The 12,645-nt window shown below is 32.5% G+C and overlaps 2 protein-coding genes across 3 annotated transcripts; one reads left to right on the top strand and one right to left on the bottom strand.

The window, feature by feature from the left end:
• Positions 275-2,842, bottom strand: LOC18599765 (presenilin-like protein At1g08700). Its single transcript, XM_007029862.2, has 2 exons — positions 2,315-2,842; positions 275-1,548 (listed from the first exon to the last, which is right to left on the bottom strand). The coding sequence occupies exons 1-2, from the start codon at positions 2,652-2,654 to the stop codon at positions 545-547; spliced, it is 1,344 nt and encodes a 447-aa protein (XP_007029924.2). The 5' UTR covers positions 2,655-2,842; the 3' UTR covers positions 275-544.
• Positions 4,346-7,868, top strand: LOC18599766 (F-box protein SKIP24). Of its 2 annotated transcripts, none has more exons than XM_018120495.1 (5): positions 4,346-4,763; positions 4,835-5,008; positions 5,406-5,568; positions 5,668-5,809; positions 7,569-7,868. In XM_018120495.1, the coding sequence occupies exons 1-5, from the start codon at positions 4,531-4,533 to the stop codon at positions 7,610-7,612; spliced, it is 756 nt and encodes a 251-aa protein (XP_017975984.1). In that variant the 5' UTR covers positions 4,346-4,530; the 3' UTR covers positions 7,613-7,868. The 2 variants fall into 2 exon arrangements, with proteins under 2 accessions (XP_017975984.1, XP_007029925.1); XM_007029863.2 differs by having other exon boundaries at positions 4,353-4,763; positions 7,584-7,868.

Here is a 12,645-nt window from a genome sequence, read left to right on the forward strand (position 1 = left end):
TATAAAAGAAATTTTCTGCCACATATACACAATATTATTGCAAATAATTCATTAATTACTCTTCTAGATATTGAGCTTTTGATTTTATTATTTTTAAAAAAGTTATCAATCACACCAAAAGCATAAAAGATAAGAGCCAAGCAGCAAGGTTAGATATTCTGTCAAAAAGGCATATATTCTATGCGAATGCGTGGGTTTATGTCTTCAGCACTCACACAAACATCTAACCATAAGTTTTATTATTTTATTTATCCCCATCAAAAGAATCACTATATGAATGAAACAAGATTAGCTCTAAATTTTATAGAAGTAAGACCCAAAAGGGCAGTAAGATTACATTTTAATGAATTACCCGATTGTCTTGAAGTTGATGCACTATTGAATTCGGACTAGAATCAGGCGAATTTATATGCGAAGAAAGGAAAGAGAGTGCATGCACAACTAATTTCCGAAGGGTATACAAAAATCTCGCCTAGAAATCATCAAAATTTTTCTAAGCACCTCCTTTTTCTTCTTCCCCTTGTCATATAACAGAATCAGATTGTTAAAACATCATTAAATTTGTTGCCGTTCCAACAACAAAAGGTTCCATTAACAATCGAGTCAAGAAGTAAAAAATGACACCCAATGTAATGGATATTGGGAGGGCAGGCAGTGCTCGGCGGCACACAGATAACAAAATAAGAGTGCACCCAAGTCCTGAGATGATGGCAAGATAACATGCATATACAGTCATTAGATCATACATGGCAGCCCTGCCTACCAGAACACTATAAAACACAAAGTCTCCAAGACCAAGCTTGATACCTCTACTTGCTATCACTGAATCCCCCGTACCATCCCTCCTTGGCTGCTCTCTCTCATCGTCCATCCCCAACAAGTCAACAAGAGGAGACATTTCCTCATCCACAACAATCTCAGATTCTCTATTGCAAACCACAGTAGAATACTCTGATGAGTTACTATCTGATGAATACCTTTCTCTCAAATGACCAACCAATGGGGACCTTTCGCCTTCAACATTTTCTGAACTTCTAACCTGGATAGCAGCATACTCAGAACTGCTACCATTTTCACTTCCATCTCTACGGGCATTACCATTCGACACCGCCTGCAACTCAACTGACCCAGAATCTGAAACTCCACCAACAAGAAGCCCCAAACTTGACCGCTGATTTCCCTCATTGCGTGAAACTGTTGGCCGAGCTTCATATACCAAAGCTGGCAACTCCTCATCTCGGCTTGAGGCCAACTCCACCAACAACTTAAGGGGGCCACCAGGAGCCAAAACTGCCACCAAATCATACAAAGCCAATGCAACAAGCAAAGCCCATGTAGTCCATTCTGGCAATTTGGTAAACCATGTTGCCACAATTATCCCCAGCAATACCATATACCCTTGCCTCAAAACAATCGGCATCCCACCAGAAAACACGGATAACACCCCCACAACGGTAAAATTGAAAAGCAGCAGAAAGCATGTGACTGAGTCAATTGGTATTGAGAAATGCTGGATTATTGACAAAAAGATTGAACCACCCATTGTACCTGACACCAAGAAGAATAATTCGACCTATGAAAAATCAAAATGCATAAACAAAACATGTGACAAAGAGAACAGCACCGAAAAGAAAAACAGGAATACACCCTTGCCAATGAAATCAACAGGCAGCTAAACCAAATAACCAAATCAACCAGCATTGATATATACTGGACTATCCCCAAAAAAAAATTATGAATTGCTACCACATGTAACATAATAAGAGAGGCATCAAGAAGGAGAGAAAAGCCCTAAGATCATAAGTAAAACCGTTTTGTTAACAATTGTCCCTAAGTTGCAGAAACAAGTTGAGATTAAATGCCTCGATTGACAATTGATGTGACAATTCCAAATTTCTAGGATGAAGATATTGTTTAAAATAGAAACCAAGTACCAGTAGGGCATTGTTAGCAAAATCCTAACTGAAAAAAGATAGGGGAAAACAAAATCAAATCAGATTGAACCAATGGGATTCAATTATGTACATATATTCATAAAGAAACCAAAACCCAGATAACAAAATCACTTAATTGATTAACGAAACAGCTTTCAACACCAAATAATCAAAAGCAAACCAAACCCAAATGACTAAAACACATAATTAAGCAATAAAAAAACAGCTTTTAACGCCAAAATAATAATAAATAGCTCAAGACCTACATTTCTAAACACATAATTAAGTCAAAGAAACAGCTTTCAACACCAAATATTCACAAATAAAACCAAAACCCATTTTATCAAGTGAGAAAACTAAGCCAAAAATTACCATCTTACCGAGTACAAAAAAAGCCGAGAATCGCATGTAATTCTTCAAAAAATTGGTGAAGTTATAGTAATAAAGCAGCACCAGAACAAACGTAACTATAGCGATGAGGATAACGAAGACCAAGGCATTGAGCAAGGCTCCCTCGAGCTTCTGAGCAGCGGTATCAGATGGGTTTTCGAGGTAAACGAGATTTGCAGCTGTACGGATGGGAGCGGAAGAGGAAGAGGAAAAGGGGTTGGAAGGTGAGAGGGAGTACACGAGAAGGACTACTAAGAGCATGCAAAGAGAGACTGGGGACATCACGCCGATGATTTCTTGGCCGATTGATTCTAAGATGCTCGACTCCATTGCTGATCTTTGACTGGGGAGTTTCGTCGAGCAGGTAGTGGGATTTGTTCCTTTTGCTTTTAGAGGTGTTACGGCATTTTGATGCGGGGGTTCGGTTCAATTACCGAACGAGGTGTGAAAGTTGGTTTTTGCCTTCCCACTTTGGTTTGGGGCCTTTGGGTTTGTTTTGGTGGTAAGACTCAAAGAGGACGGAAAGAATATTAGGAAATGAATTTTTATTTAACACATTTAATGAAATATATGCTTCTTTCATCCTTTTTTTTTTTATAAATTTTCGGTAAAAAATAAAATTTATATTTTATGAAGTTATATTATAGAAAACGTTTTATCATTTATTCAAAGGTTAAGTACACTATCTAAATTAATTAATTAATTAATTTCTCCTTTACATATCACGCAACCAATCAATCACACATACATGTGTGTAAGTGTAATTGTGTATATATGTACAATCACCTATAAAATTTTCTCTCCTTTTGCCCATTTCTATCAAGTTCTTTCTTTTTGTTGATTATCATTATTTTTCTTGAAAAGTTCTTGCAAAGTTTAACTTAAAGAAAAAGAAAAAGTGAGCTACCAATAAAGGAATTTGCCATTTTTATTCTGTTTCCTTCTGTATGTTGGTCTTGTCTTGTTCACCCAACTATGCATTAGCCAATTTCTAATCTAATAATGTTATATCACATAATTATTAAAAAGAATAATGCAAAACAATATTTTGTTATGATAACATTAGTATTTGTTTTTTCGTGCAAAGGAGCTATACTATATTATGAAATTGTAATATTAATTAATTGATATAATATTTTAAAAAATCTCTAAATTATTTTAAAAAATTTAAATAAGTCATTTTTTTTATTTTTTTAAAAATAAAATTAAGAGTTTTTATACTCTAGCATTAAAATAGTTGGAGGAAGATGGGCAGAGGATTCACTTAGTTGTTCTTTGTTTAGTTTTGCTTTTACTTGAATTATTTTGGTGGAGAACATTTAAGATTTTCTCCCAAACCAAACAAAGAGAATCATGTTTAGTCTCACGTTTTTTTATATTCATGATGTGTTTGGTGTGAAGATGCGCAAAGGAACTTATTAGATTTTTCATTTAAGGAATAATACTAGAATGCATATATTTAGAAGAATAATGAATTAATACTATGTTTTGAAGTTCATCATTTGGATTCCAATATTTAAAAAAAAAAAAGAAAGCATGTGGGGGCTTCATTAATAATTTGATTTACAAAATTATTTGAAAAAAAATGATAGTATATATAATGTTAAAATGTTAAAACTATTCCAATTGCAATGAAATCAAACAATATTCAACAACATTTTATAATATTCTTTAACAAAAAAAATTCAAAGAGCACATCAGATCATCTCATCGTAATCGAAATAAACAAAAATTTAATTTCGAATCAATTTTCTCTTATATTCTTTCCCTCGATCATGGTCATGGAAACATATATTTAACTTTTTCAAGTTTCAACAAAGCATGCTCCTAGTGGAATTTTGATGAGAATACTGTTTTAGCCATTTTCACATTATTGGCTTGCTAATAATAAAATTTCAAGTGTAGAAACAAAATAGTAATTAAAGAAGAAAAGAGAAAGTCCCAAATGAATCCAACAAAGAATGTGAATATGATTCCAATGACTTTAAAAACATATGTTCGAAGAATTATTATATAGTATAAAAGAAATTATGCATTATAATTTATTCAATAAAAAAAACAAAGAACATAATCGGGGTATGGATATTCAGACCGGTCCCGACCGGCCCATGATCTTCTGCAACCGACCCTAACGACCATTTATTAGATCTGGATCTTTACCGTTTAAAAATCAATCGCAAATTAAAACAGAAAAAAAAGAAGAAAAATGAGTTCGAAGAACGAACTGCCAGACGAGCTATGGAGAAAAATACTAGAAATTGGAATCAAATCCTCAAATTTCATATTCAAAGATCTTTGTAGTATTTCAATCAGCTGCAGGCGTCTCCACCGTTTATCCAATGAGGACTCACTCTGGTCCCACTTACTCTCCGTTGATTTCCCCAATCAAATCTCATCACCTCCATCATCCTCCTCCCCGAAATCTCTTTACAAAATAAGGTAAAGCCAAAGAAAATTATAATTTCTCAACTTTTATTTTGAAATTTATTTTTGTTTTTTGGTTTGTGTAGGTTTGAGAGAGAAAGAGAGAGGAAGTTATTGGTTTATAAAAGGGCGGTGTTGAGGAAAGAGAGTCAAGTTTCGGAGCATTTAAGGAAGCTTCGAGAAATTGAGGTTCGGTTAAGTGAGGAAAGAGAGAAATTGAAGTCTGCCGTTTCGGAATTGTCTAATTTACATAAGGTCAGGTAATAATTTCATGTTTAAATTTTGTTTTTCGGAATTGAGGTTGGTTGTTCAGAAGAAAAGATTAAAGTAGAAATATTTAGATGAATACATCTGAGATATATATATATAATTTTAAAGGTTTGTTTTTCAATTTTTCAGTTTAAAACCGAACCAATTTAAACTGAATATACCCTTGTTATTGGCATTAGTGATAACAGAAATTGAGGTAAGAATGTTAGAAACTAATATGTTATATTTCCAACAGAGTAATTTTGGGTTGTAATATGAATTAGTCTAATTTTGGGTTTAACGCTCAGAGAGACTATGGCACCTTTTTTATATATATAACAAATAGAAGATAGATTTTGTACTTGTGAGTGCTCATGGATGGAATCCTTGGGGTGTTGGGTGTTTCAGTCAAGCATCGGTGGCTTTGAATGTGTGGCAGCCTGAGGTTGTGCGTGGTAGGCAAAAACAAACGGTCGAGCAATGTGTTGTTCCAGTTGAATCTAGAATCCATGCTCTCGAGATGGAAGTTAAGCTTTGCAACCAACAGCTACAAGTGTTTGATAAGGCTTACGTAAGTACTGATTTCTCACTGTGTCCTAACATGTCTAATAATAACCCTGGTGGAGAATTGTGGATGATATTTGTTATGTTTCTGGTGTTTTAATGGTAGAGAGATGAGAACCGAAGGCTTGATGTAGCTAAGGAAGAGTTGCAATCCATGAAATATCACCCTTTACGAGATTATAAGCTGACGAGTAATGAAAGCCATGAAAATAAGATGAAGAGGAAGAAGTTGAAAACATGCATCAACTGTAAGATTCTAGCTTATTCCTACATTTAGTAACACATCCAACATATATCTGGGGAAACAAATTTGTGCCTGTGATAGGGTTGTAACCTTTGCCCTATTTTCTCTGCTTCATTATTTTGCTATCTTCTAATCTTTTAGAACTACTTGTTTCATTGCCTTCCTATGGAAATTTGTGATTCAAATTTTGTATTTCTTATTTTCTTGTTGCCTTTTGTTCTAATATTGTTAGCAATCTTCAGTATTATTTTTTCCTTTATAAGGTTTATATCTTATTTTGCTGTAATATTGTTCGATTTAGATTCAGGGGGGCAAAGCCTTTCAAATGAAGCGTGATTTGTTATCTTATAAAGCATGTCATGTTGGTAATAGTTTAATTGGACTACAACCATGTTAAGTCCTTCTAACAGAGTAGTCCAAAGTGGGATGGTAAACACCAGTTCTGCATTCCCCTTCTTGCCCTATGATATCATTCTAGCATAATCTATATGGCAGGCTCAACATTTCATCAGCTTAAAATGATAAGTATCATCCATTTGAGCTGAGAAGCCATAAGACTTCCTTTAGAAAGGAATTTAGGTTGTGAAGATGCTTGGTTATGATACAATACTCACTTTCCTCCCAGAAAGAAATGAAACAGAGAAAAAGAGGTGAGGGATGGGTCGATACATGGTAGTTGCTAGTTTCCTTGTGGTATTCGGAAATTTGTTTGGAGGATTTTTCTGTAGATATGAAATAAAACCTCCATCACCAGTTCCGATAATTATAACTAGGTTCAAAAGAAGAATGGCTATAAGATGTTGTTCAGAAGTATGAACATTTGTTTCAAGGATTTTTCTGTCCCTTGAGACAAAGTGTATGTCAACTGTATGTGATAAGAGTTAGCTGCTATGAAAAATAAAGTGGCCAGGGAGCTAGTGGCTTCCTAAGTGTGCATCTGATGGCATGGTAGGAAAAATCGAGTCCTCTTCATGAATCAAGAAGCTATTTTAGGGAATCTCCTAGGGATCTTCCTCCTATACTTGACAATTTTTTGGAGTATGCTTGTTTGTGTCATGATTCTTTTGAAACATGCTGAAGCATAGTATTATTCTCCTTTCTTATGCTTCAAACACTACACATGAATAGTGGTAATTTGTAAACCACTGTTAGTACGAAAGTGATTGTGTTACCTAACTGAAAGCTAAATGAACACAATAAAACAAGTTTAGGACTTGGGAAGAATATTTTCCACATGTAGCCCAAGTTGGAATGCTCCTATAATTTAAAAATTCTTGGAGTATGCTTTTGCTGAAGCATAGTATTATTCTCCTTTCTTATGCTTCAAACACTATACATGAATGGTGGTAAACCACTGTTAGTATGAAAGTGATTGTGTTACCTAACTGAAAACTTAATGAACACGATAAAACAAGCTTAGGACTTGGGAAGAATACTTTCCACATGTAGCCCAAGTTGAAAATGCTCTTCTGAAATGTTTTGAATCTATGTTTGCTAATTATTTTGTTCATTAAATTTATTTTTTTTCTATTATTATTGTTACGGTTTCATGTAAAAGGCGGAAGTTTGCTTTGTGCTCACTGCTTGGCTGTTTTTCTGCTAGTAGTACGTTCTTGATGGTTTATTCCAATCCCTGTTTATTTCTATTATTAGTTTTCTGTCATTCATACCAGTCTGGGAACTGCAATTATTTATGATTTCACCTACACGGTCTGCATTTCTTGCTATAGATCCAGTTGTACATTAATAACTAAGATGTCCAGTTAATGTTCTTACAGCTCCGGATAAACAAGGTAAAACAACATAGATGAGCATGCTTGCTGAATCGACTTGCTGCCCGTACCATCTTCTGTATGGTTCTGGCCTTTTGGCATTATCCATTGTGCCTTTTTTTGTACGTGGGGTGCTGAGAATGTGCAGAAATGTGGCATATCCAGGCTTTCCAAAGCTGAATGTTCATTAATTCCGCTGTAATGCCCTTGTACCAACCCTCGTTGTATTTATTTGACTTGTAATGAGAAATATTACACACCAAGATCTTTGTAATATCTTTGTTCTTTATATTTTCCTTTGGTGGACAAAGACTTTATAACTGCAGAACATGAATCTCCCAGAAATAACCATGAGCCTTCAGGTCTGTTGTGCATCGGCTCAGAAGTTGCAGGCACGGGCTCCAACAACCGGTCTGCCGTCTAATTTCCCAGGGCCTTTGGTTCCAGACAACGACAACCAGGCAAACAAAGGGGAAGGAAAATGTGAAAAGGAAGAAGGAAGTCTGGGGCTTTCAAGCCATAAGTCTTTAATTACCGTAGCCAATTCCTCAGTTTATTGCAACCCTTCCTGGCAAATCAATCTACCTCTGCTTATAACAACAAAGAAAGCTGAAAAAAAATAACCAATTAACAGAGACATTGACCCAAAAAGACATCGTTGTGGATAAAATGGATTGATTCTGATTGTTCTAAGTCTCTTTTGTTTCGGCCTGGTGAGTGAGTTTCAGCTCAAATCTGTACTTTATAGTAAAAAAATTACTTTCATCAAGGGTATGGAATTTTTTGCCAACTCTTGTATTTTCATTATATTAAAAATATCCAACTAATACTTCTTTATTATTTTCAAAAAAATTTTAACCTTCTTAATTAATAAAATAGTTTATTATTATTATTTTTTTAATAAAAAAATATTTTTATTTCCAAACATTTTCTTTTCATAATTCAAATTAAAGTTTTAGGTAAAAAAATAATTTGTGCAACCAATTAATTAAGAAAAAAAGCACTGTTTTGCATTTATTATTATTTACGTAGGATGCATGTGATGCAAAAATTGTATAATGTAGGAAGTGGGTTTAGGTATTTTGCATTGTTTCATTTTTTAGAATAAGGTACAAATGGTAGGAAATGATACTTTATCTTGAATTCAATCCGTTTGTTGGGCAGAATAATTTAGGACTTTACTTGTGTTCAAGGATTAAGCCACCTAACATGTTGCATGCTCTGCTCTTTGTCAGAACTATTCCAAACCTTGAGTTTCTTCATTCAATTGTTACTGAGTCAGAAAGTAAGCAGAGCATGGCAGTTTTCTTTTTTATTACTTTCTTTTGCAATTACTTCGGATTCCTCAAACCTATTTAGACAGTAAAAGTATTTAAGAAGAGGTTTGCATGATAAAAACGTGCTCGTCACACGTTTTTAACATGATTTTTTTATTTCTCAATTGCATTAACCTTTTTCATTTTATGTTCTTAAATTTCCAACCCCTAATCCTTTTGGAATAAGTTTTTTAAGTTTTACCTGCTTAAAAAAAAAAATTGAGAGTGTCTCTTAAAAGACAGTTAAATTTATTTTTATTAAACATCATCATTATTGCAAAAAAATTTTTAAGACAATTTGGTTCCTATGGTTAGTAAGTTGTCGATGCTAAAAAGTTTAACTGCCGCGTCACACAATGCTATCACTATTCCTTGCACACGTAGCAGCTGGCCCTGCTGGCTCTAAAAGAGAAGTGCTGGTAGGATGGCAGAATCCACCGCAGGGTTGGGTAGAAGTAAACTCAGATGGGGCATTACGTCGTGGTACTAATTTGGCTGCGGCAGGTGGTGCTTTACACGGCTATAAAGGATATTGGTTAAGTGGCTTTGCTGCAAAGTTGGGGAGGTGTTGATCCTACAGGGCCAAATTATGGGGAGTCTTATACAGTCTTTACATAGCAAGGGATAAAGGAATTCGTAGGATATGGCTGCAGGTGGACAATAAAATTGTGGTTAAGGCAATTACAGCTAATACATCGTATTCATGTGCAAATTCTGATTTATTGGATACTATTCGTAGTTTGTTGTAACTCGACTGAGAGGTAAAGATTTCTCATATCTATCAAAAATAGAATATGTTAACGGGTGACATGACCAACATAGGCTTTAATCTAGATAATAACTTTCATTTTTATAATATATTACCTTTGAAAATCAGTTTTATCTTATTCAATGACTTGTTAGGAGTATGTTGTCCATGAAAGATTAGAAATTAATAAATTTTTTTAAAAAAAAGAAGTAATTGTTCAATAATAACAGTAATAACGAAATGAAACGAAACTTTATTTAGAATTTAAGATTTCATCTTAAAATCACATATACTTTAGCCTTAATGGATTGCTTGCCCCTTGAATTCTCTACGTCTAATGCACAATATTTGGTTGAATGCAGCCTTGTTTGTCTCACTGTACGGAATCAAAAGCCTTTCTACTTACGATCCGTCATGTTAAAGAATGGAGGGATGAAGAAGCTGAACAAATTAATTAGTGTTATTTTTTACTCTCTTAGTAGATATAGAAAGGTTCTTTTGGCTGAACAAAAGAAATATTTTTTTTATTGTTAAATAATTTAATTTATTGAAGAATTAAAATACTGATGGGTCAACCAATAAATGTTATAGGTTACTGGTTTGTACATATATGTGATCTATCCAAAATTAACTACTCGAATCAAAATTCCTAATAAACTCTGCATAATTAATTATTTGATACCATTGCAAAAACTCTTTACATCATGGTTTCCTTGATTATATATAGCTAAGATCAAATTTACCACAAAAAAAAAATTAGCCAAGAAATTTATTTATGTTATGAAAAAAGAAAACAGTTGTATGAATAAATCAATCTTGTGCTTTAGTATTTAGCTTATTGGTTGGTGTATGTTTCCTACCTGAAGAATAGAGTTCGAATCTCCTTTCTCTTCAAATTAAAAAAAAAATACATGAAACTTGTAATATCTTTATCTTCCTTCCCTAGTATCATATGGTTTCTGATGGTTTTAGAGCTTTTGGACATTTGGCTAGTAGTATACACAGAGGACATAAAATTTCTGATCCTGCTCAAGCTCTCCTTCATCAACTTTCACGTACCTAAATCTGACAATTCATGTTTTCGTATCTTAAATGTGTCAGATACGATTAGATACAAATTACGTTAAGGTTAAATATGAACATAACACGAATACTATTTGTGTCTTAAATTTGAAAAATATATATGTATACGTTTAATAACAGTATAACACGATACAACACAATTAATACATTTGTTAAATGTGTCAATATATGACACGATATAATTAATAACACAATTAAATAAAAATATTTATAATTAAATATAATTTTATTATTTAAATTTAAAATCCATAATTATAAAAACAATTATAACAAAAAAAATAACAATAACATCAAATATAACAAAACAAAATTTAAAATTAAGGTTTGGGCATGACATAATTACATTATTTTTTTATAAAATTTAAAAATCTTATTAAATTAATTGTTTAAAATTATTTAAATAAGGCTAAAATAGTCTTTGATTATAAATTTTTAACAAGTTAATAAACATGTTATGTTTACATGTTTAAACACGATAATATGACTAACACGATTAATTAAAGGTGTTTTAAACATGTTACTCGTATCTGACACATTAAGACATGAAAACTTNCATGTTTAAACACGATAATATGACTAACACGATTAATTAAAGGTGTTTTAAACATGTTACTCGTATCTGACACATTAAGACATGAAAACTTTTATGTCTTAAACATGTCAAATATGATTAGATACGATACACGTTAAGGTTAAATCTAAACTTGTTTAACCTCGTGTCTTCTCGTGTCGTGTTGATGTGTCATGTCTAAAATTGTCAAGTCTACGGCTATCTGTGCGATGCGTTTGGGATGGTCAAATTTTTTTTTTTCCAATTGAGTTGAGAATACTTTGAGAAATAGATATGTAATAGTAATTATATTATCATATCTAATTGTTGATGTACATTGATATTTATAAAATATTCTTTTACAAAAATATAACTAATGTTATTGTAGTCATTGTTGAGGTATTTGTGGTGGTGTTTCCATACAAAAACACACCTATTAACAGCTTCACTACAAAATAAAACTTTAAATAAAAGCTTCAAATTTACAATAGAATATATAGTAACTCAATCTCCTTTAAAATTCTATCTTTAGCTAGTTGATTTACATCATTTTTTATTAATTACATTTAATACTAAAAAATAAAATATATAGTAACTCAATCTCTGAAAACCATTATTTTTTATAAATACTCATATATAAAAAGTCAAACAAAAATCTAGAACTTCGATCATGAGAAGCAAAAAATCTAATCCAAACCCACCCCAAACCTCAAACTCATGCCCAAAAATCCAACTATAATCCAATTCCATTAAACCTCAATCCCATGCCTCAACAACCACGTGTCAAACCAAGAATCTTGTCAAGTGTAAACAAAAAACCCTTTGGGATTTCCTTTAAATATAACAATTTTTTTATTATTCTTAATTTTCAATGCCCAATCTACAGTAAAAAGCTTACATGAGATTATTTATTAGCTTAAATAAGGCGCCCATATGCATATAAGTGTTTTTTTTATATATAGTCAAGTTGATTTAGTGATCTAAACTGTAAGAAAGTGTTTTTTTTTTCATAGTCAAGTTGATTTAGTGATTTGAAGTTGTATAATCAGTTATGTTCTTGTTCGCTAATGATAAAGTAAAAAGAGTGTAACTATACAAATTATAGTACTTATTTTTCTCAACTTTTTTCTTTTGTTTATGTCCATAAATTTTAGATGATAAGATAGACTTAAAATAGGATATTTCAGTAATATTAAATTTTATGTGTGTTTAAAAAGAAACATATTTTTTAGCTGTTGAATGAAGTAAAAAACTTAAAAACTTTGAAAATATTCACTTTGAAAATTTTATGAGATTCGTGTACCTTTATATGACTATTATAAAAAAAATATTAAAATGTAAGTAAGCAAGCTCATATTTGAGATTTAGTTG

This window comes from Theobroma cacao, chromosome 5 (assembly GCF_000208745.1).
Source record: "Theobroma cacao cultivar B97-61/B2 chromosome 5, Criollo_cocoa_genome_V2, whole genome shotgun sequence".
In the NCBI taxonomy this organism is placed as follows: domain Eukaryota; kingdom Viridiplantae; phylum Streptophyta; class Magnoliopsida; order Malvales; family Malvaceae; genus Theobroma; species Theobroma cacao.

Excerpts from the sequence above, each read along its gene's own strand:
- LOC18599765 (XM_007029862.2), bottom strand. The coding sequence starts at position 2,654 with ATGGAGTCGAGCATCTTAGAATCAATCGGCCAAGAAATCATCGGCGTG. Across the intron at positions 1,549-2,314 it reads CTCGGCTTTTTTTGTACTCG|GTACAATGGGTGGTTCAATC; the intron begins GTAAGATGGTAA and ends TCTTGGTGTCAG.
- LOC18599766 (XM_018120495.1), top strand. The coding sequence starts at position 4,531 with ATGAGTTCGAAGAACGAACTGCCAGACGAGCTATGGAGAAAAATACTA. Across the intron at positions 5,009-5,405 it reads TCTAATTTACATAAGGTCAG|TCAAGCATCGGTGGCTTTGA; the intron begins GTAATAATTTCA and ends TGGGTGTTTCAG. Across the intron at positions 5,810-7,568 it reads GTTGAAAACATGCATCAACT|TTAATGTTCTTACAGCTCCG; the intron begins GTAAGATTCTAG and ends TAAGATGTCCAG.